At 37.4% G+C, this 24204-nt stretch overlaps 2 protein-coding genes and 1 long non-coding RNA gene across 4 annotated transcripts in view; all 3 read right to left on the bottom strand.

The window, feature by feature from the left end:
* LOC139170112 (uncharacterized) overlaps nt 1-503 on the bottom strand; it is a 38571-nt gene extending 38068 nt beyond the window's left edge. Inside the window, exon 1 of the long non-coding RNA XR_011559568.1 lies at nt 304-503. This is a non-coding gene — a long non-coding RNA (uncharacterized lncRNA). The remainder of the gene's footprint in view (nt 1-303) is intronic.
* A 1559-nt stretch (nt 504-2062) lies between these two features.
* Nucleotides 2063-3866, bottom strand: LOC139169869 (ferritin heavy chain A-like). Of its 2 annotated transcripts, none has more exons than XM_070756534.1 (4): nt 3710-3866; nt 2862-3008; nt 2609-2734; nt 2063-2294 (listed from the first exon to the last, which is right to left on the bottom strand). In XM_070756534.1, the coding sequence occupies exons 1-4, from the start codon at nt 3809-3811 to the stop codon at nt 2139-2141; spliced, it is 531 nt and encodes a 176-aa protein (XP_070612635.1). In that variant the 5' UTR covers nt 3812-3866; the 3' UTR covers nt 2063-2138. The 2 variants fall into 2 exon arrangements, with proteins under 2 accessions (XP_070612635.1, XP_070612636.1); XM_070756535.1 differs by having other exon boundaries at nt 2609-2731.
* Nucleotides 3867-22089: 18223 nt separating this feature from the next.
* LOC139169868 (late histone H2B.2.2-like) lies at nt 22090-22759 on the bottom strand. Its single transcript, XM_070756533.1, has one exon. It carries the CDS (start codon nt 22555-22557, stop codon nt 22090-22092), a length of 468 nt encoding a protein of 155 aa, XP_070612634.1. The 5' UTR covers nt 22558-22759.
* Between the last annotated feature and the right edge of the window lie 1445 nt (nt 22760-24204).

Raw genomic sequence — 24204 nt, 5'->3', positions numbered from 1 at the left:
TTGTTTCAACTTCGGGAGATTATTTGAAAAATTGTATTTTCTATCTGTTGGGCTTCGACTCAAAAAGAAATCTCTAGGTGCTACAGATAAAGGATTCTTCTTGTAGCTGGCATTAAATATATATGGAAAGCATATATAAGTTCAGGAATGTTAGTTTAAGAATGTCATAATCTTAATGGTTATCTTAAAGAGTTCTTACCATTACTGAATGGTATTAAAATGAAAATTTAAAAACCCTGTTCTGTTTAAGTGCAAAAAGAAGCAATTTAAAAGTTTCAGAGATAATTTTACAAGATTAGTCACCTGCAGAATTTTCCTTCTTCACTGTTTTATCTGGAACAACTGAGCAAGCATAGATTAGCTAAAATAGCTTACTGATATGCAAACCTTTGGAATGGGATGGAATAAGCCACAATAGGCAGGGTTAACATCACACCCGAAGCCACAAACTGTTTAGTTAGAAAAATAACTTCCTCATACTATGAGAACAAGGCAATGGAACCAATAACCGATGGGAAAGTTTGAGTTTGTCTTAAAGTAGAAGTGGGGAATTATGGCCCCTTTAAGACTTGTGGACTTCAACTTCCAGAATTCCTCAGGAATTCTGGGAGTGGAAGTCCATGAGTGATAAAGGGGCCATAGTTCTTCACCCAACTTAAAGCAAAAACTTTCATATGGCGCCTTGCTTTGGTCAGGAGATAGAAAATACCTTATGGAACCAAATTATAGTCTGGAGGTCAGAAGGAAAAGGGGGGACATGATTGAAACATTTAAATATGTTAAAGGGTTAAATAAGGTTCAGGAGGGAAGTGTTTTTAATAGGAAAGTGAACACAAGAACAAGGGGACACAATCTGAGGTGTGTTGGGGGAAAGATCAAAAGCAACATGAGAAAATATTATTTGACTGAAAGAGTAGTAGATGCTTGGAACAAACTTCCAGCAGAGGTGGTTGGTAAATCCACAGGAACTGAATTTAAACATGCCTGGGATAAACATGTATCCATCCTAAGATAAAAATACAGGATATAGTATAAGGGCAGACTAGATGGATCATGAGGTCTTTTTCTGCCGTCAGTCTTCTATGTTTCTATGTAACTTACAACCCACCCCCCTTTCATACTGCTCCAACCCTACTATCCTTCCAAAAGGCTGTGATTTGCCGGCAGGCCCTAAATTTAACATCCTATCACGTTGTATTTGCAACTATTTCTGTATGCAGGTGGGTTCAATTGGATGCTCCATTAGGGTTTATTATGGCTTTTATTTTTATTAATTGACTTATTCTATGTGCTATTTATTGTTGTAAGCCACTCCAAGTCCCATTGGGAGGCACAGAAGTCAAATTATAAGGTGGTATTAACCCTTCATGTGGTCTTGATTCTATCCTTGTTAATGCAGCTTAGAATTGTGTTGCCCTTTTTGGCAGCTGCTGCACACGGCTGGCTTATATTTAAACAGTAACTCAGTTACTACTGTTGAGCAATGTACCTTTGCATTTTGTTTTTCTTGCCTAAGTGTAGTATCTTTTTTCACCCTTGAGTTTCATTAAGAATCCTGGTTTAAGAACTGGCCTAACTTTTTTTCATTAATGTCGTTTGGCGGGCCCCAGGGGAAGAGCCTTCTCTGTGGCGGCCCGGCCCTCTGGATCCAACTCCCCCGGAGATTAGAACTGCCCCCACCCTCCCTGTCTTTCGTAAACTACTCAAGACTCATTTATACCACCAGGCATGGGGGAGTAGAGATAGCTCTTCCCCCTAGGCCATTACAAGTTATGCATGGTATGTTTGTGTGTATGTTTGGTTTTATAATAGGGGTTTTTAGTTGTTTTTATTATTGGATTGTACATATTGTGTTTATTGTTGTTAGCCGCCCCAGTCTGCAGAGAGGGGCGGCATACAAATCCAAGGTAAATTATTATTATTATTAACCCCAGAGTTCAACCCCCCCACCTTAGCAAGATTTACAAACTGAGTTTTAACTACTTTAACTCCATTGTGGCTTAAGCATTTAGAAACCAGCATGAGCAAGTGTTTTGTAGCAATGATTGAAGCACAAACACCATTCACACAATGCTAATTATTTGTTTATTTGAACTTTTTTTTCACAAAACAAACTGCATATTTCCAGGGAACAAGGTTTAGCTGCTTTCTTTTAAGGTAAGCTTGTCAAAGAGGTATTCGCCCATGCCGCTCTGGGGCAGTCCCAGGCGCTTCAGATTGGTGCAATGGTCTCCCAGGAGTTTGATAGCCTTTACTTGCTCTTCCAAGAATTCATTCTCCAGAAAGTCAGAAAGCTGAGGAGACCAAAAAGGAAAAAAAAGTTTGGTAAATGTCCTCCTAAAATTCTAGCAATCTCCCAAGCTAACTTCCAATTTTTACTTCTAAGAAAATTCCAGAAACCAAAACTAAGCCACCTTTGTAGGAAAAAAGCACCTACTACAGCAAGTAATAGTAATAGTTAAGCTATTTAGGCCTTAAGAACTCCTGAAGAACAGGACTTCAAGAGGACGGGCATATAAAATCATGCCAAGTTAGTTTTTTTCTTTAAAACTAAATGGAGAAAACTCCCAAAGTTAGCTATCTTTGCTATTGCTCCAAGCTTACTTACATGAGGGTCTATTTTCTCAGTTGCCAGCTTGTGCAGATCCAACAGAGCTTGGTTGACCTCCTTCTCCAACTTCAGGGCTTGCTCCAAGACATCTAGAGAGTTGCCCCATTCATCTTTCTCTGGCTTCTGGGAATAAACCAGGTTTTGAGGTTAGATACATCCATGGCAACGTTATCACAAGATTTTAATGCTCCCTACGATGCCCCCTTCTGTCCCTTTCTTAAAACTCCTTCCCACAGCTTTATTTTCTCACCTTGATATCCTGCAAGACAATACGTCCCCCTCGTTTGTTTTGGTACTTCAGAAACTTGTCGGCGTGTTCTTTCTCTTCCTCGGATTGTTCCTTCAAGAATTTGGCCACATGGCACAAGGCTATATCATCGCGGTCAAAGTGATGGGCCTAGGAAGTCACCAGAAGGAGCACTTTAGTCACGTTTAGAAGTTAGCTAAAAGTACTAAAGTTTCTAGATAGACTCTTTAGAAGTCTCTAAAACAGGCTCTGCAAATTAAACCTTAATTGCTTGTGAGGCTGTGTATATATACACACACACTATCGAAATAAACTTCAATACCTTAACAGCTTCCCAAGGCAAGTTGTAATTTGCTGATATACATTAAATAGAATTGACAGAAGGGTAGACTTACTACTATATAAAAGATGCAAGGCTTTCATTCCGTTAAAGGTTTCTTTCCTGTTAAATTACATTGGTACTCTCCCATTATTACTTCCATTGCAATTGAACCCTAATTTAACAAACCTAATTATTGTTCACTATAAATATAGGAGTTTTAAAGCCCTTTTATATTCCTTGAAGATATTTCTCTGTAAACAGCTTAGGAAGATACCTAGGAACACCCAAAGTACCTTATTTCTCAAATGTTACTTACTCCAGGCTTGGTTACAATTGACCAGAGAAGGTCCCAAGAGCTAAATAAGCATTTGAGTTCACTATTTCTCTCCATTAAGACTTAATACAAGTACATTACCCACAAAACTAAGCCTTTCAACACAGTTTAAAACTGAAGAGCTAAAGTTTAAGCACACCCAAGTCAATAAATAAGCAAACTTTTCCTACTGAAAGTAAATTCAGAGTAAATTACCATGGACAAGTAGACATAGCTAGCATGGAGTTCAATGTTCACCAAATGGTTGATGGCAGCCTCGCATTCAGGGTGGTAGTTCTGACGGATCTGCGACGTCATCTTGAGAGAAGAAGGATGCTCCTGAAGTTTAGAAGGTCAATGGGTGGGCAAGGTAGCATCCACTTGGCCTTATATACAGTATGTAGAGGCGGGGAACCAATTAGCACTGGCCAATAGGAAGCGTCTCCAGGCCCAACGGACCAATTAGATTTAAGGATGGGCTGATGAGGACCAATAGAAAGTTGGCAGAGTTCTGGGTCCAGGTGCAGCTCCTAAATTGGGGAGGGTCTCACATGAGGGATGGCAGCCAATAGAAAAGCATTTGTTCCTCAGCTCATGATTGGCTTTGAGGGGGGGGGGATGACTTAGCAAAATTGGGCTGGTTTTTTTTCTTGAAGAATTAATTAGAGTTGTTGCCGGGGAGTGAGTCCTTGATAAAGATTGGCCTTGTCTAAAGAGTGTTTAAACAATTGACTCCCCCCTGCAGCTGTTTCCTTTTCATCATAGCTTCACAAATGCAGGAATTAAAGGGACCACGCAGCCCTTGCTTCTAGCTGAGCATAAATAAACTTTTATTCTGTGTTTAGACCATAAACCACGATTTACAGTCCACAGAGCCTAAGCCAAAATTCTAGCAAGCCCCAGAAAAAAGGAGTTATGACCAAATCCTGATTCCTAAAGTAGCTGTGCTCCTATGAGTAAAGCTGAAGGAAAAAATATCCTACTGGGATGACCTAATTTGCACAGCAAGCTAAGGCATCATCTGATATATACAATGCTCAAAAAATTAAAAGGAACCCTCCAAGAACACATCCTAGATCTGAATGAATGAAATATTCTCTCGCTTTTTAAAGAAACATAGAAACATAGAAACATTGACGACTGACGGCAGAAAAAGACCTCACGGTCCATCTAGTCTGCCCTTATACTATTTCCTGTATTTTATCTTACAATGGATATATGTTTATCCCAGGCATGTTTAAATTCAGTTACTGTGGATTTACCAACCATGTCTGCTGGAAGTTTGTTCCAAGGATCTACTACTCTTTCAGTCAAATAATATTTTCTCATGTTGCTTTTGATCTTTCCCCCAATTAACTTCAGATTGTGTCCCCTTGTTCTTGTGTTCACTTTCCTATTAAAAACACTTCCCTCCTGAACCTTATTTAACCCTTTCACATATTTAAATGTTTCGATCATGTCCCCCCCTTTTCCTTCTGTCCTCCAGACTATACAGATTGAGTTCATTAAGTCTTTCCTGATAAGTTTTATGCTTAAGACCTTCCACCATTCTTGTAGCCCGTCTTTGGACCCTTTCAATTTTGTCAATATCTTTTTGTAGGTGAGGTCTCCAGAACTGAACACAGTATTTCAAATGTGGTCTCACCGGCGCTCTATATAAGGGGATCACAATCTCCCTCTTCCTGCTTGTTATACCTCTAGCTATGCAGCCAAGCATCCTACTTGCTTTTCCTACTGCCGGATCACATGATCTCTATTGAGTTTTACAAAAATAGAAAAAAGAAAAGGTAAGACTGGGTAAGTCTACCGTAATTAGGTTGTATCTCATAACATTTGTAGTCTATACCATAAACATCAGGTATTGTTTAAGGAATTTTCAATAGTAAGGAAAGAAGTAGAGAAAAAGTAAGAAAAAAAGAATAGAAAGGGGAAAAAATGTTGAGGGGAAGTAGAGTCAATGAAGGGGCTATAGAAAATAGGTAAAGAAGGACCAGCAACTTGGCTGGTGTTACGGCTCAGTAGGACATACATTTAGTGAATATAGTTGGTGTATGTGGACCCATCTTGTTACCTTGAGGGTATATAGTAGGGGTTTTTTTTGGGTAGAGTAGATGATATTAATCTTGCAATGTTGCACGTACGGTATTTACGGTGTGTATGGATAGTAAAGTATTGGTTGAAATTTATCAATCATTAAAGCATTAATTTGTTGGATTATCTTCTTTTTGTAGAATTTGCAAATATTTTCTTCTCCTTAACCAATTGTACCAACTGTATTCTCATTGAATACTTTGTTCTGTACAAAGTTGTGAAATTTATTGTCAATACAAATAGGAAAAGGACTGAGTTGAACCCGGAGTAACAGACCAAATATTTATTTGTTTGTTTGTTTGTTTTGTCAAGTATGTATTGGTGGTATACAAAGATATAACAATGTTTATACACATGATACTAGTAAGAGAAAAACATTAGGACAGGGGACAGGTTCTTCTTTTCATTAGATTAATTACCCAAATCCTGCAATCCTCCTTTATATGTTTTAGTCTCCAGTACTCTAATCTTTATTGCTGTTCTCTGTATTTTTTCTAGAGTCTCAATATCTTATTTTTATATTGTGATCACCAAAACTGGGTCTAATATTCCAAGTGGCTTTTCCTTCCCCTCCCCAAAAAGGGTTTATGCTTTAATGTGTAAACTCAGTTAACTGTGCATTCATGCTGTGAAAAATAAATACAGTAAACAATTTGATCCATTGAGCGAAGGTAGCTTTCTTTGACACCAATCACTAACAATATTTTATACAAACAACGTTGTACTGCATATAGAAGTGAACTATGGCTTATTCAGGGTTTTCCAAATAAAGACATGATCGACATGCCTTTATTTGGAATGATCGAAACATTTAAATATGTTAAAGGGTTAAATAAGGTTCAGGAGGGAAGTGTTTTTAATAGGAAAGTGAACACAAGAACAAGGGGCCACAATCTGAAGTTAGTTGGGGGAAAGATCAGAAACAACGTGAGAAAATATTATTTTACTGAAAGTGTAGTAGGTCCTTGGAAAGAGTAGTAGATCCTTGGAACAAGCTTCCAGCAGACGTGGTTGATAAATCCACAGGAACTGAATTGAAACATGCCTGGGATAAACATATATCCATCCTAAGATAAAAATACAGGAAATAGTATAAGGGCAGACTAGATGGACCATGAGGTCTTTTTCTGCCGTCAGTCTTCTATGTTTCTATGTTTCTAAGGAGGGAAGGGATCAAAACCTAATTTGTAAGCCATAATTTATGCATAATTTATGTTATAGTTGTGTAAACTCAACTTTAAAAAAGACAACATTAGCCTAAATTGATCACTGGTTTGAATCCAATACATAGCAGATTGTGGTTGAGCTACTCATGAATTCCATAGGCCATGTGAACCCTAGACTCCATTGTATAACGTGGCTGCTTTGATCAGGGCTCAGAGAGCAGTGATTTGAAAATGACACATCGTAGTTTAATATTAAGTTAATCCAGTCAGTTGTAGCTTACTCAGCAAGCCATGATAAAGCAAAGCATTTCCTACTGCACAGGTCAGCTTAGATTCTATCAGAAAGTGCGGAGGCTTCCGGTTTGGTGGAGATCGCGGCGAGACGTGTCTGGCAGGGCTCTGCCAGGCGAATCTCTTCTACCCCCTCCGAAGGTCGCATTTGCGATCGGATCGGGCCCGGATGGCCCGATCCATGAACAGGGGGCTCTCCTCTGCCCGAGGACCCATCGCCAGGACTCCAGAGGCAGCGGTTCGCCCCGCAGCTTCGGAGACGGGAGAACCGCTCCTCTTTGCTTAAGAGGACCGGCCAGCGCTTTCTCCCCTCACTCAGCGGGAAGAATAAAAGCAAAGAAGTGAAAGTAAAAATATCTACATCTACATAGAAAAAGAATATACCAGAGAAAGGACTTAAGGTAAAAATCTCCATTGTGTTTCGTCTTTAAGTCAGAAGATCGTAAAACTTTTAAGTAAAAGTTTTTTTTTTCCAGGGCGAAAGTGAAAGTTTTTTCTTGTTTAAACCCATCCGCAAATAACAGCCGGACCTAATTTTTTCTCTTCACTTTTACTTTTCCATTTTGAACGTGAACTTGGGAATCTACAAAATAATTTTCTGACTTTATGCTTTAACAAAATAGTTTAAATTTGACATGACTATTTAGAAAATTTTAACTGCTAAAGGAAATTTCTAGTGATGATCAGAATTTGTTCTTGATAGACTTTTAAAATCATAATCTTCTGGACTTAATTTTTCAAGCGGAGGAACACAGTCTTGCTGCCTTTTTTTTCTTGCTGCCTATTTTCACAACATGAATAACTTAATAATCATGAATTAAATGGAATCTAGAAGAGATTGAAATCACTTCTTTCTTGGATTACTTATTGTTGGATTAACCTATTTGGAATACTTGCTGAGCCTTTTGGACTATTTGCTGACACCTTTTGGATTATTTGCTGAGAACTCTTGGTTTAACATCTGCCTGCTGCACGAAAATTAACTTGACTCCATCTTGGGATCTCTTTCTTTGTTCTTTGTTCCTGTTTTGAATTTGGAAAATAAACTGACTCCATCTTGAACACAAGCAAGCTTTGGAATTGCTTTACTCCTTGAATTTTGAATTGAAATCAAATATAACTTTACCCTTTGAGATTTGGATTTTCATTTCTACTTCCTAGCAAAATTACAGGATCTATAAGAAGAACTTAAGTATACAATACTGTTATTGTGTCTTTGAATAATTATCTGGTTTTTTTCTCCCTGATTTTTCTTTGACTTTCTTCCTTACATTTCTATTACTAGAAGAAGTTTGGTTTGAACTACATGCATTGTTAATAAACCTTGGGTTCCTGCTCTATTCTAAATAGTTGAACTAAAATATCACCCTCCTTCTTTTTCTTTTTGAACAATTCTTTTTACTTCACTTTTTCCCCCTTTCTTTTTTCTTCCCTCCTCCTAAAGTCTTTTCCTCCAAAAATTTTCTTTTTTTTTCTTTTCTTTCTTTTGTCTTCTATATATAGTTGATATTCTTTCTCTTCTTTCATTTTCTGTCCTCCTTTTACTTGAAAAGGCTAATATTTGTTTTTTTTCCCTGTGGCACTAAACAATAATATTTCTTTTTTTTTCTTCTTTTTTTGAACTCTGTTATTAATTGAATTGCTATTGAATTGGTATAGTCATATTATAAGGGAAACAAAATATATTGAATAGATTTGGAATTTATAGTAATTTCTTTTCCTTTTCACTATATATAAAATTGAAACTAACCTTAAAATTTGAAATAGTGGATTCTAATTTGATAATGTCCCACACCTCAACTCTTGTTAAAACAACAAAGAAACAAACAACACCAACTACCCTATCTCCACAAGTGTCACCGCATTCTTCTCCTTCGCATCAAGTGCTAACCATGTCTACCAAAGACAAAGACAAAGACAAAACAATGCAGTCCAATCTTGCAACTATACATGAGACTTTGAATGCTTTGAAGGACTTTATGGTCAAATCACAAGAAGATGCCACTCAACAAAGAGAGGCCATAAAGGAGGAGGCAACACAACAAAGAGAAGCCATAAAGGAGGAGGCAACACAACAAAGAGAAGCCATAAAAGCTGACTTGGCAGAATTTAAAGTGGAGATGGCTCAAATGAAAGCTGATATGGGCGAGATGAAAGATCAGATAAAGCAGATCCAACAAACTCTTCAAGAAAGTGATGACCGAGTAAAAAAAGTTGAAGAGCAAGCTGACAAAAATGAGAAAAGAATGGAGTATCTTGAAGGGAGAGCTGATGAAAGATACAAAAGATATGATGAATCTATCATCCAGCTGGAGATGCAACGAGCTTCGTACGGACTTCGATTTCAGAATATAAAAGAGGAAAAAGATGAAGACTTAAAAACGACTATGGCGGAAATCATTGGAGGTATACTTCAAGAGGACCCCATGGCTTTACAGAAAGAAATCGATGAAGTATACCGAATTTCGAATAGCTATATCCGTCGACACAACCTCCCAAGAGAGATACATATTAAATTTACAAGAAAGGCGTTGCGAGATGAGATACTTCATTATTCAAGAAACTCCCCGCCTCAACGACATGGAGTAGAAATAAAGATATTAAAACAAGTTCCAAGAAGTGTCAGAGAAAACAGAAGAGATTACCACTTTTTAACCAAAATCTTGATTAAAGAAAATATCACTTACCGTTGGCTTATTCCACAAGGACTTTCTCTGACATGGCGCTCTACAAGGTACAAACTGGAAAACGTAGATCAAGCTATGTTCTTTCTTGAACAGAGTGGCTTGGGCCACTCCGACCATGCAAGTAAGCAACTAGTGGTCCAACTACAACCAGCTCAACAGCAACCAGGGGAAAAATCACTAACTCAGCAAGAAGAAAACCTGGGGGCAACTGCCCAAGTAATAGAGCAGGACCAAGGTTCTAGAAGAGTTCAACCTCAGCGAGAAACCAAAAAACCTATTAAATGACAACGAATAAAGACTTGAAAATCTTTTCCGTAAATGTTAATGGACTTAACGAACCAAGAAAAAGGAAGCAAATTTTTTCCAAAATCAGAAACCAAAATGTTCAGATTGCAATACTACAAGAAGTTCATATTAAAAAAGATAACCAAAAATTACTGTTGAATCCCAAAATTGGAAAAATGTATGCTGCATTAGCAGACCAAAAAAAAAGAGGTGTAGTGATGTATGTCAAGAATTCTATAAATTCCAAACAAATATATAAGGATAAAGAGGGTAGGATATTGATTGTACAAGTAGACATTGAACCCAGACCTCTAGTGGTTGTTTCTATTTATGCCCCCAATGAAGACCAAATGACATTCTATAAAAATTTACACCAAATAATAACAGATTTAGCTATTGATAATCTATTGATAATAGGTGATTTTAATGCTATCGCGAACAGACAATTAGACCACTCAGGAGGGGGAGGTAATAAAAAAAGGGGAAAAGGTAAAAAAACAAGAAGAAACTTGCTACCCAGTACTTTTCAAAAAATGAAAGCGGAACTATTATTAAGTGATATTTGGAGGGAAAGACACCCTCTCAAAAGGCAATTTACCTTTTATTCCAATCCTCACAAAATTTGGACGAGAATTGACATGTTATGGGCACCAAAAACGGTGGCAGAACAAATAAGAGAAGTTGACATAGACGTTAATACATGGGCCGATCACAATCCAATAGTGGTCTATATGACGATGAATAATAAACAGAACAATTGGCGGATGAACAGGTATATATTAAACGACAAGAAATATAAGGATTGGATTGAAAAGGAATTAAAAATATTTTTTGAAATTAATAAAACATCAGACACTACTCCACAGAACTTATGGGATACAGTTAAAGCGTACATAAGAGGTTTAACAATATCTTATACAGCAAAATACAATAAGGAAAAGAAATTAGAGTATTTACAATTAACAAACGAACTAAAACAATTAGAATCCTTATCGCAGCAACATACTAAGAATAGAGATCTAAAGACAGAAATAAACGTAATTAAACATAAAATTAGAGTTATAGAACAAAACCAACTAACTGAAAAGATTAAAAGAGCAAAGCAACAATACTTTGAATATGCAAATAAACCTGGCAGATGGCTAGCGTATAAACTTAGAAAACAGAGTCAATCAAAATTAATCCAAAAATTAGAAGATAAAGATGGTAAAATAAAATACGATACAGAAGGTAAGGCAGACATTGTGTATAATTTTTATAAGGAATTATATGCTAAAGATCATGTCATTGAAGATGAAGTTTTTAACTATTTAGAGGCTTCAAATCTACCACAAATAACAGAAGATCAACAGGCTACCATGGATGGACCAATAACAATGGAGGAACTCCTAATAACAATTAAAAAACAGAAAAGCAACAAGGCCACAGGCCCAGATGCCATACCTGCAGAATGGTATAAGATAGATAATGAAACAATAAGAAACCATATGTTAGAAACTTTTAATTCCTGTAGACTTGACGGAAAAATTCCTAAATCTTGGTCAGAATCACTGACAACCTTAATACATAAACAGGGTACAGAACCAGAAAAAATCAAAAATTATAGGCCTATATCACTATTAAATGTAGACTATAAGATCTTTATTGCCATTTATGCAGAGAGACTCAAAGGAGTTATAAATGGAATAATACACCAAGACCAAAATGGGTTTCTTCCAGGGAGACAAATTAAAAATAATATTAGAACTGTAATAAATATACTAGAGTACTATGAACAACACCCAGATAAGATGGCATCTTTAATGTTTTTGGATGCTCAAAAAGCCTTTGACAACGTTAATTGGATATTTATAAAAATGCAATTAAATAAAATGAGATTTGGCCCAAAATTTGTTAATCTAATAGATACCATATATTCAAAACAAACAACGAATATAATATTGAATAACAGTCAATTACCAATACTTGACATAAATAAGGGAGTTCGCCAAGGATGTCCTATATCACCACTGTTATTTATTATGACCCTTGAAACCTTATTAATTAAAATAAGAGCGGACCCCAGAATAAAAGGTTTAACCGTAGGAGATGAAATCTATAAACTCCAGGCCTTTGCAGATGATCTAATGTTTATAATTGAAGAACCGACTACAACAGTTCCTACTTTATTACAAACCATTGAACAATATGGAAACGTAGCAGGTTTAAAGATAAACAAAAACAAAACACATTACTTGACTAAAAATATGAACAAAACACTAGAAACTAAATTAGAAACTATTTCTGGAATAAAGACTGTAAAAAAGGTAAAATATTTAGGAATAAATTTAACAGCGAAAACAATAACATTAAAAAATGATAATTATATGAAATTGTTAGCAGAAATTAAAAAAGACTTAGCAACCTGGAACAATTTGAAAATATCTTTCTTAGGAAGAATTGCAACAATTAAGATGAACATTTTACCCAAGGTTTTATTTCTTTTTCAGACAATACCAATAAACCCAGGGGGTATCTTTTTAAAAACTTTAACCAACTTAGTTAAAAAATTTATATGGCAAGGTAAAAAAGCAAGGATAAAAATGAATTGTTTAGAAGATATCAAAGAAAGAGGAGGATTTGGCCTTCCAAATTGGAAATTATACTATCAGGCCGCTGCACTAACATGGCTTAGAGATTGGATAATCTTAGATAATAAAAGAACACTCGAATTAGAAGGACATGATTTAATGCTTGGATGGCACGCATTTTTATGGTATGATAAGGACAAAAACCATTCATATTTTAAAAGGCATACATTAAGGAAATACTTACTAGAAGTATGGAAAGATATAAAGAAGAATCATTTCTTAAGCATCCCAGATTGGTTAGCTCCCTTAGAAGCAATAACGCATCCAAAGTCTATAAAGGACAAGAAAATGACTCATAGATATAAAGAACTATTAAATGATCAGATGAAGCTTAAATCTAGAATTGAACTACAAGAAGAAGGGATAATAATAGATTGGTGGCACTATGCCCAGATCCGATCTAGATATCAGAAGGATAAAACTCTTTACATTTTTAATAAAAGTAAGAATCCTTTAACTACCTTAATAACCACTAACTCTACAAAAATGATAGGGAAAATATATAAACTACTTATTGCTCATAAAAATATAGAGTTGACTTTAAAAGATACTATGATAAGATGGTGTAGAAATATTGGTAAGGAAATAGATATAGACACATGGGAGAAAGTGTGGATTAATAATTGGAAAATGACTAAATCAGTTTCTTTAAAAGAAAACCAAATCAAAATGTTCTATAGATGGCATCTCCCACCAAATAGGATAGCAAAAATGTTTCCCAAAACATCCCCAATATGTTGGAAATGTAAGAAGGATATAGGAACTTACTATCATCAATGGTGGACATGTAGCAAAGCAAAACTATATTGGAAGATGATTGAAAAAATATTAAAAGAAATAATAAAACAAGATATAGATAATACCCCGGAATTTTATTTATTAGGTGTCACAACCCAGATCTATAAGAAAGAAATTTTTTATTTAATCATACATATATTAACTGCGGCTAGAATAATATATGCGCAAAACTGGAAAGGGGAGGAAATCCCCAAGGAAGAAGAGGTTATAGCTAAGATATTAGATTGCGCTGAAATGGATATGATGACAAGAAGATTAAACGATCAAGAGGATACTAAATTTTACGAAACATGGAACAACGTTTACAAATGGATAGATAAGAAAAAATAAGATATATCGTTAGTGGTTGTTTTTTCTTTCTCTTTATTTTGTATTAGTTTTTATTTAGATGATAATAATAGTAATATTAGTTTAAAAGGATTTTTTGATGATTATGATATAGCTATGTATGTATAAGTATAAGCAATATATTAAGATTTTTGAAGTATAATAGTTGAATTTAGTCTTACTGTTTAGATTGAAGGTTTAATACTATTTTATTATAGTAATTAGGACTATATTAAAGGTATCTTTCTTTTTTGGTAACTATGTTATACTAACCTTAATACCCACATTAAGATTTGTAAACTTCAATTCAAATTTATTAATTTTTTCTTTTTTTTATAATAGTTAATACATATGTATTCTTTTTCTATATTTGAATTTATACTTTCATAAGAAGCGGGGGAAATACACCCCCACTTTATGTTTATTGTTTGTTTGTATTTGTTTGTCTTTTTATGAAAAATAATAAAAAAACTATAAAAAAAAGATTCTATCAGAAAGTGCAAGTTCTCAACCAATTAAAACAATTATTGTAATGTGTTTAAGTGGGAGAAACTCAAGGTTATAGCAACGCAATAGTAAGATAACTTGATAATTACACAAAGCTTGTTTGGAAACCTAGAATTAAAGAGGACCTTGAGTCAAACTTGATTCTTCTTTTAAAAAAATATATTTTTATTGAACTTTTTTCATCTTTTTATATCACATTTACAATTTTCCACTATTCCAGCAATGATAATTTGTACATTTATTTATTTATTTATTTATTTTGTTTAATACACAATGAGGGTTTTAGTGGGTATATATCTATATACACATAGTAAAATACACGATGAAGGTTATAGAGGAGATACTCTTAGTAAAATACGTGTATATCTAAGAAATAATAGAAAAGAAGATAAAGTAATAGAACATATAAATGAAAGAATAGAAGAAGAGATATAGGAATAGAAGAAAGGTATAGGAGATATAGGAGAGCAATAGGACAGGGGACGGAAGGCACTCTAGTGCACATGTACTCGCCCCTTACTGACCTCTTAGGAATTTGGATAGGTCAACCGTAGATAATCTAAGGGTAAAGTGTTGGGGGTTTGGGGATGACACTATGGAGTCCGGTAATGAGTTCCACACTTCGACAACTTGGTGACTGAAGTCATATTTTTTACAGTCAAGTTTGGAGCGGTTAATATTAAGTTTAAATCTGTTTAAATACCTATTATATTTCTTAACTGTGTACAACAGTAATATTCATACATACAGGGGCTAGATGACCTTCAAGGTCCCTTACAACTCTTTTAATCTGTATTATCACAGCTTCATGGTATGAAGGCTACACAACTATTTGAGTTTTTATATTACACGCTTTACAAACTCGCATGCCACCACACAACTGTTGATAGCTGAGTTTTTTCCTAACCTGGGGGTGGAACAAAGGAGAAAGAAAAACAATTCGCTGGAATAGATGTTCTCATATCCACATTAAGTACTTTAAAAAAAAAAATGTTTATTAATTTTCTTCGTTAAAAAAAACATATAACATACAATAAAAAAACAATACAGTACAGAAATATACACATACAAATAAAAAATAACAACAACAAAAAAACTTAATCACAACAAACACTTAAGAACAGTATATTAACTTATACTTATTTTGTACTTTGTGAGCAGAAAAAAGTAATCTTTCTCTTTTATTATTTTCAATAGGATATAGCTCCATTTCCTGGAATTAATATGTGTTATTTCTTTCATTTGGCATTGAATACTTTAAGTACTTTAATAGCAGGACTGGCGGAAAAATAAACAGATGCTTTCTATCTTCACTAGCAGAGAAGAGCGACAAAGAAGATTAGGGGACTGGGGGCTAAAACACATGAAGAAAGGTTGCAGAAACTGGGCATGACTAGTTTAATAAAAAGAACGACCAGGGGAGACATGATAGCAGTGTTCCAGTATCTCAGGGGTTGCCAAAAAGAAGAAGGAGTCAACCTATTCTCCAAAGCACCAGAGGGTAGAACAAGAAGCGATGGATGGAAACTAAACATGGAGAGAAGCAACTTAGAACTAAGGAGAAATTTCCTGACGGTCAGAACAGTTACTCAGTGGAACAGCTTGCCTCCAGAAGTTGTGAATGCTTCAACACTGGAAGTTTTAAAGAAGATGTTGGATAAGACCAGAATATCTCTGGGACCACTTTCTGCCGCACGACCAGTTAGGTCCCACAGAGTTGGCCTTCTCCGGGTCCCGTCGACTAAACAATGTCGTCTGGCAGGACCCAGGGGAAGAGCCTTCTCTGTGGCGGCCCTGACCCTATGGAACCAGCTCCCCCCGGAGATTAGGATTACCCCCACCCTCCTTGCCTTTCGTAAACTCCTTAAAACCCACCTCTTCCGTCAGGCATGGGGGAACTGAGACATCTCCCCCAGGCCTATATAGTTTACGTATGGTATGTTTGTGTGTATGTTTTGCTTTTAAATAAGGGTTTTTTTAAAGATATTTTTAAATATTAGATTTGTTACTGTACATTGTTTTTATTATTGCTGTGAGCCGCCCCAAGTCTATGGAGAGGGGCGGCATACAAATCTAATAATAATAAATAATAATAACCACTTGTCTGAAGTAGTTTGGGTTTCCTACCTAAGCAGAGGATTGGACTAGAAGACCTCCAAGGTCCCTTCCGCTGAGATCCTTTGGCCCTGCGCCCAGCATGCCAAGTACCACTGGGACTACTTTCACTGGCTTATGCCAAAGTCGTTGAAGCTTGATTTTTAGATCTTCGTATTTCACTAATTTCCCTAGCTGCTTCTCCTCAATTCTGCTGTCTCCTGGGATTGCGATGTCGATGATCCATACTTTCTTTTTCTCCACAATCACAATGTCTGGTGTGTTATGCTTCAGAATTCGGTCAGTCTGAAGTCGGAAGTCCCACAGTAGTTTTGCTTGCTCATTTTCGACCACTTTTTCAGGCTTATGATCCCACCAGTTCTTTGCCACTGGTAAATGGTAGTTCCGGCACAAGTTACAGTGGATCATCTGTGCCACAGCATCATGTCTATTATTATTATTATTATTATTATTATTATTATTATTATTATTATTATTATTATTATTATTATTATTATTATCAACAATACAACACAGCAAATGAGATCATTATGCTGGATTTCGTATTTCATCACCAGTCAGGCGCTTTCCAAGCACCTAGGACTGTGTGATGTAGTGGCGAATTATGTGTGCCGATCCCAGTAAAGCAGCCTTTTGCAATTGACAGATGGAGATTTTGTCAATTCCAATGGTTTTCAAATGTCCATTGAGATCCTTTGGCACTGCGTCCAGCATTCCAAGGACCACTGGGACCACTTTCACTGGCTTATGCCAGAGTCGTTGCAGCCCGATTTTTAGATCTTCGTATTTCACTAATTTCTCTATTATTATTATTATTATTATTATTATTATTATTATTATTATCGTCATCATCATCATCTTCTTCTTCATCATCATCATCAAACAAACTTTCCCAAAGATTGCAAGACTTCCCTTAGTAGTTGACACATTTTCCGTTCTTCCATTGCAAGTCCCACCTCCACATACACACTCACACAAAAGCAGCCCACACATTTCACCTGCTGTGCAAGTTTTCTTTGCAACACGCAACCATTATTTTGTTTTTAAACCAGCCTAAAGCAGCGAAGAGCGCGAGAGCAGAGAAGTAACTGACGCCAGGAATTTTGTTCCCTCTCGGTAGGGTGCCTGCGTATTTGAGAATCTTATTCCTGGCAGTACTTAGGATTTGGGCTTCTCTATTACCAGCTGTGATGTTTTGGAGCAGAGGATCGTACCATCTGCCGACTGCCTTCAGCTGATGCTTTGTGTAAAGTAGAGGGGTATCAAACAGAGGTGGGATTTAGCAGGTAATTTTGAGTAGTTCAGGGAACTGATAAATACTACTTGTGACCAACTCCCATCCTCAAAACGTCGCTACAGAGCCCTGCACACCAAGACAACTAGATACCAGAACAGTTTTTTCCCGAATGCTGTCACTCTACTAAAGAAATAATTCCCTCAACACTGTCAAACTTTTTACTAAGCCTGCACTTCTATTTCTACTATTTTTTTCTCATCATTCCTACCACCCATTTCCTCCCACTTAGGACTGTCGGCGACTACTTCAGCTTCAACCACAACAACACAAGAGCACACAACAGATTTAAACTTAATATTAACCGCTCCAAACTTGACTGTAAAAAATATGACTTCAGTAACCGAGTTGTCGAAGCGTGGACTCCATAGTGTCATCCCCAAACCCCCAACACTTTACCCCTAGATTATCTACAGTTGACCTATCCAGATTCCTAAGAGGTCAGTAAGGGGCGAGTACAAGTGCACTAGAGTGCCTTCCGTCCCCTGTCCTATTGCTCTCCTATATCTCCTATACCTTCCTTCTATTCCTATATCTCTTCTTCTATTCTTTCATTGATATGTTCTATTACTATACCTTCTTTTCTATTATTTCTTAGATATATTTTACTATGAGTATCTCCTCTATAACCTTCATCATGTATTTTACTATGTGTATATAGATATATACCCACTAAAACCCTCATTGTGTATTGGACAAAATAAATAAATAAAAATAAATAAATAAACAAACTGTAACTTGTTGCTTGTATCCTAAGATTTTTATTAATATTGATTGTTTTTTTATTTATTTGACCCCTACGACAATCCTTAAGAGTTGTACCACATGGTTCTTGACAAATGTATCCTTTTCTTTTATGTACACTGAGAGCATCTGCACCAAAGACAAATCCCTTGTGTGCCCAATCACACTTGGACAATAAAAAATTCTGTTCTATGATAACACCATCTTTTTTTCATGGAGTCCTCCGTTCTCGTATTCGTTCTCAACGGGAAGTTATGAAAGCACAGTTCCATCTTGGCAAAGCAATTTAGATATCCTTGCCTTTGATTCACCGCTGGGTGAAAAACCTTGAATCTAAATATCTGGAACAGCAAGCCAAGGCTATCACACAGCTGGAAAGCCACTTTTTTCCTCCTGAAGCTCTTAGCAGGACCACCAGCTGGACAGAGAGAGTATCCGTTTGGTAAGTTCATCCTTGACTAGAGAACAGCCAAAGGCAGAGAAAAGCGAAGGAGGAAGCAAGCAGAAAATTCAACACATGAGTTTTGCATGGTCCACTTCGAAAGAGCCAATTTGGTCCAGTAGTTAAGGCACCAAATTTAGAAAATTGGGTGAGTTCTGGTCGCACCTTAGACACAAAAGACAGTTGGGACTATCTGTTTGATAAGTTCGTCCTTGACTAGAGAACAGCCAAAGGCAGAGAAAAGCAACAAACTCAAACTCAACCCAGACAAGACAGAGTGGCTGTGGGCAGTGTTCCCTCTAATTTTGGGGGGTGGGTGGGTGGAAAAGTATAGTGTCTGAGCGGCAGTCTCTTCAGGACTGGGCGGCACAGAAATATTAAATAAATAAATAAATAAATAAATAAATAAACAAACAAATAAATAAAGAGAATTTCAAAATAAAATACTGTACTGTGTGTCTATAACAGTGAGCTCATAATAGGGCAACTCTATCAATATCAAAATGCCACTTAAATAGTTGAGCTAGTTTCAAACTAGATTTTGATTTTGTTTCTCTCTTCCTTACTCCCATTCTTTTTCTTTCTCTTTTCCTTCCTCTCTTTTTTCTATCTGTTTCTCTCTCTTCCTCTCTTCCTCTCTCTCTCCTTCCCTCTCACTCTTTCCCTCTTGGCTTCTGGGCAGGTTTGGAAAACTCTGAGTTGATGATGATTTTTAAGTGAGCGATTGCTCACTGCTCAGCTTAGAGGGAACTATGGTCAGGAGTGTGTGTGTAAATTTTGCGTTTCTTCAGACAGATAGCGTAGCTGCAGCAGTGTTTCAAAATGGCGTCTGTAAGTGATGTAGGATACAAGCAGCGTGTCATTGAATTTCTCACTGCGGAGAAAGAAACCGTTGGGAACATTCACAAAGGCTTGTATACAGTTTATGGAGAATCTGCAATCGACAGAAATACGGTTAGTCGCTGGCACAGTGGGTGAGGCCTTTAGAAGACAGTTCAGTAGAGCTCCAAGGCTTCATGACCAGAACAAGGAGTGGTACTGACAGAGCATACACACCATTGTGTCTTGCTGGAGGAAGGCCATAGAACGGGATGGAGATTACGTGGAAAAATAGGAAGTGTAGAAGAAACCTCCTTCTTTCTTGTGTATAAGTTTCATTGTGTTCAATAAATAATTGTTGAAGAAAAATATGTGATGCATATTTAAGTGTTGATAGTCAAACTATTTCACAAAGCACCTGAGGGTAGAACAAGCAGCAATGGGTGGAAACTAAACAAGGAGAGAAGCAACTTAGAACTGAGGAGAAATTTCCTGACAGAACAATTCATCAGTGGAGCACCTTGCCTCCAGAAGTTGTGAATGCTCCGACACTGGAAGTTTTTAAGATGATGTTGGATAAACTTTTGTCTGAAGTAGTGTAGGGTCTCCTGCCTAAGCAGGGGGTTGGACTAGAAGACCTCCAAGATCCCTTCCAACTCTGTTGTTGTGGTTGTTGTTAAAAAATATGAGGTAAATATATGAGCAGTTAGTGATAGCTTCAGAACAGGTTCAAGGTCATGCTGATGTGGAATTTGGATTTAAGGAATTTAGAGTATCTTCACTAAATGGATTGTGATCGAGATGGTGTCCTTCTGTCTTGGAGGTGAGATCTCAACCATTTTCCACCCATCCCATGAACCCCCTGAATATAGCTGTTTTTACATGTAACACATGTATTGTTCATATAAAAGGCAAGAGCCTCACCATCTTGATTTTTTTAAAACCCTCTGCAGACAATCCTGGTTCTCAGTGGTACGATTTGAAAGTCTAAATTTGTTTGTTTCAAGAAGCCACTTAAGATTGTGATCTGTTTGTTTCCTAGGAAGGAGAATATTGGCATTTCTGAGACACGCCAATCATTTTCATTCATAAACAGGTTTGAAGGACTCAAAGCAGTCCTAGTAATCCCATTCCTGTTTTTAAACAAATCCAGATATCCAAGTTATATTGCAAATATGAAATCTTCCATTTGGGCAATCACAAACTCACTAGTTTGTGACTTTAACTAAACCTCCAAATCTCATAACAATTTCCAGAAGTGCTACCTTTTTTATTTTATTATTAGAGCTGGAAGGGACCTTGTAGGTCATCAAGTCCAACCCTCTAGACCTACCTTCTAATGTTCAGTGTGCAAGGTTTGGGTTAAGAAGTAACACTGCGGCCGGCATTATTTAAAAGAAAACCACGTGAGTATTAAATGACCTGATAAAACCCCATTTTATTATACTCCTAAGAATAAGATGTTTCTTTTCCAAAGATTTTTTTTCCCAATGATGTGAGGAGTTTTCTGCAGGTCAGAAGTTTATTGGTTCCTGTGCTTACGTGAGATGTTCCTCAAAAATGAAGAGACTCTCAGTATCTTTAGAGTATTCTCAGGACTTTTCACCAGGTGGAAACTAGATTTTGCAGGGTGGGTGGGGGGCGTTGTTTTGAAGGCTGGCTCACTCTCTCCCCTCCTCTTGTTTCTAGATGTCGCAAGGGCCAACCAAAGGAAATGGGAAGGAGCAGTTCTAAGAGCGCCGTGGCTCTTTGTGTACGGTTTGGACCAAGTCCATGGCGTGCTTTTTGCGCATCACTTTTTTTAATGCATTTTGTAATTCCTTGGATGAAAATTCATTGAATTTTATACCGAAAATTCATTTTCCTAGCATGACTATTGCGAATTCCTTTGGATACAAGTGTTAATCAAAATGTTAGGTGGCTGATTAAAATAAAAACCCAAAAGCAAATCCCCTAATCAGGTATCTGATTAAAAAACCCAGAGGGAAGAAAACATTAAAAAATAATACATTGAACATAGTTGTTAAAATCCTGATTTATTGGAGATAACACACATATTGTACCATAATTACGACGTTCCTTTCTCTCTTTTTTTGCAAACACCTCACAAACAATTATTTCAAACATCTCTTTAACTTTGGCTCATCTTAAGCCTTGAGGTTCTGGCTTAGAAGGTGAAATTCTCCTCAAAAATACAGGCCACTGTCCAGTCGTCGCTTTTAACCGCCTTCCTATTATTTTGGAGTAACAATTGTGGAGGTGAAAGATGGTGTACATTTGCAGGATTTCTTATGCTTAAAAGGGCAGGAAAGTATGTTTATAGTTTCTGGGATATTTTTTGTTTTAAGATCGTTGGTCTTCTCCCTTTTGGCTCCCTGAGGGAGAAGGGAGGTTGTTTCTCTAGGCACATTCGGTGCTGGTGGGCTCGGCCGAGTGCTTGGCCATTTCCTTCATCATGGCTTCCTTCAAGGCGGCTTGCACATCTGTGCCACTGATGCTGGACAGCTCGTTCTTCTGGCTCAGATTCTCCACCTCTGTGGCCACGTGGTCGTAGACGTCGGTCAGCAAGGTCTTCATAAGGCTCCTGGCCTTGACCTCCATCCGCACCTTGGGCATCTGCCGAAAGATCTTGGCAGCAAAGAGCCTGGGGGAGCAGATCCTTTCTGGGCCACTGTCTACTGTCTTGGTGGCAGAGGGCTGCTGCTTGACCCGACGTTTGATCTGACAAGCTTGATGTTTCTTCTGTTTCCTTGGCTGCAGTTTCTTCTGCTTCTGCTTCTGCTTCCGCTTAGCCAGTTGTTGCTTCTTCTGGATTTTCTTTTTCTTTGGGTCTCTGACTTTCCTTTTGCCTTGCTGTTTGGCGGCCATTGTTCTTTCCTCTTGGAAGCCCCTGCTTGAAATGTCGTGAGTCTTTGCTGGCAAGGTCACTTATAGGCAGCGCCATGCAAATTGGGCTACACAGGGAGACCTGATTGGCTGGCTATCTTTGCCTTTCTTTGTTACAGCTAGGCTGTCATTGTTACATTAAAATGGTTGTGATCAACAGCTTGATGGACATTTCTATATAATGCCATTCAGTTTCACCCCTTTCATCAGCTATCCTAAAATACAAGGGTTGCCGAGAAAGTAATGCACCACTTTTTTTCTCTCAGCCTACTGTAATGGTTCAAATGCAAAATTTTAGATATACATTATTTGAATTGTCAGGAGCAGTGTTCCCTCTAATTTTTTTGGGGGGGTGGGTGGAAAAGTATAGTGTCTGAGCGGCAGTCCCTTCGGGACTGGGCGGCACAGAAATATTAAATAAATAAATAATTAAATAAATAAAGATAATTTCAAAATAAAATACTGTACTGTGTGTCTATAACAGTGAGCTCATAATAGGGCAACTCTATCAATATCAAAATGCCACTTAAATAGTTGAGCTAGTTTCAAACTAGATTTTGATTTTCTTAACTCTCCCATGCCTCGCAGCATAAATGAGTCTTGAGTAGTTTATGAAAGACAGGGAGGGTGGGGGCAGTTCTAATCTCCGGGGGGAGTTGGTTCCAGAGGGCCAGGGCTGCCACAGAGAAGGCTCTTCCCCTGGGGCCCGCCAAATGACATTGTATAGTCGACAGGACCCGGAGAAGGCCAACTCTGTGGGACCTTATCGGTCACTGGGATTCGTGCGGTAGCTGTCAGTCAGGATAGCTTCAAGGCAGGATTAGACATTCATGGAGGCCAAGTGTATCAGTGGTTATTGAAATGGATGTCCATGTGCCGCCTCTATGTTGGTTGAGGCAGGCAGGATTATCTTGGGTACCATTTGTTGGGGGTCAAGGGAAAGGGAGGGTCTTGCCTTCTCTTTCTGCTCAAGATCCCCATGGACAATTGGTGGGCCATTGTGTGACACAGAATGCTGGACTCGATGGGCTTTGGCCCAATTCAGCATGGCTCTTCTTATGTTCTTATGCCAGCTGTCAGAAATGGTGTAGGATCTCCTGCTTGAGCATTGGGTTGGGCTAGATGACCTACAAGGTCCCTTTCAGCTCTGTTAATCTGAAACTCAGATTCTCTTAGTGAGTGACCCCAAATCACCCAACTGTGTTTTGTTTCTAAGGTGGGACCAGAACTCAGCCAATTTTGGTGCCTTACATCCTGGACACAAACTGTTTCAACTCCTACCCTGAAAACGTCGCTACAGAGCACTGCACACCAAGACAACTAGATACAAGAACAGTTTTTTCCCGAACGCCATCACTCTACTAAACAAATAATTCCCTCAACACTGTCAGACTTTCTACTAAATCTACACTTCTATTCTTCTAGTTTTTCTCATCATTCCTGTCACCCATTTCCTCCCATGTTGACTGTATGACTGTAACTTGTTGCTTGTATCCTAAGATTTTTATTAATATTGCTTCTTCATTGCTTATTTGACCCCTATGACAATCATTAAGTGTTGTACCACATGTTTCTTGACAAATGTATATTTTATTTTATGTACGCTGAGAGCATCTGCACCAAGACAAA

The sequence above is a fragment of the Erythrolamprus reginae genome, chromosome 7, assembly GCF_031021105.1.
Source record: "Erythrolamprus reginae isolate rEryReg1 chromosome 7, rEryReg1.hap1, whole genome shotgun sequence".
Lineage (NCBI taxonomy): Eukaryota > Metazoa > Chordata > Lepidosauria > Squamata > Dipsadidae > Erythrolamprus > Erythrolamprus reginae.
The sequence above is the reverse complement of the archived record's forward strand: the minus strand, read 5'-3'. Positions and strand labels throughout refer to the sequence as shown.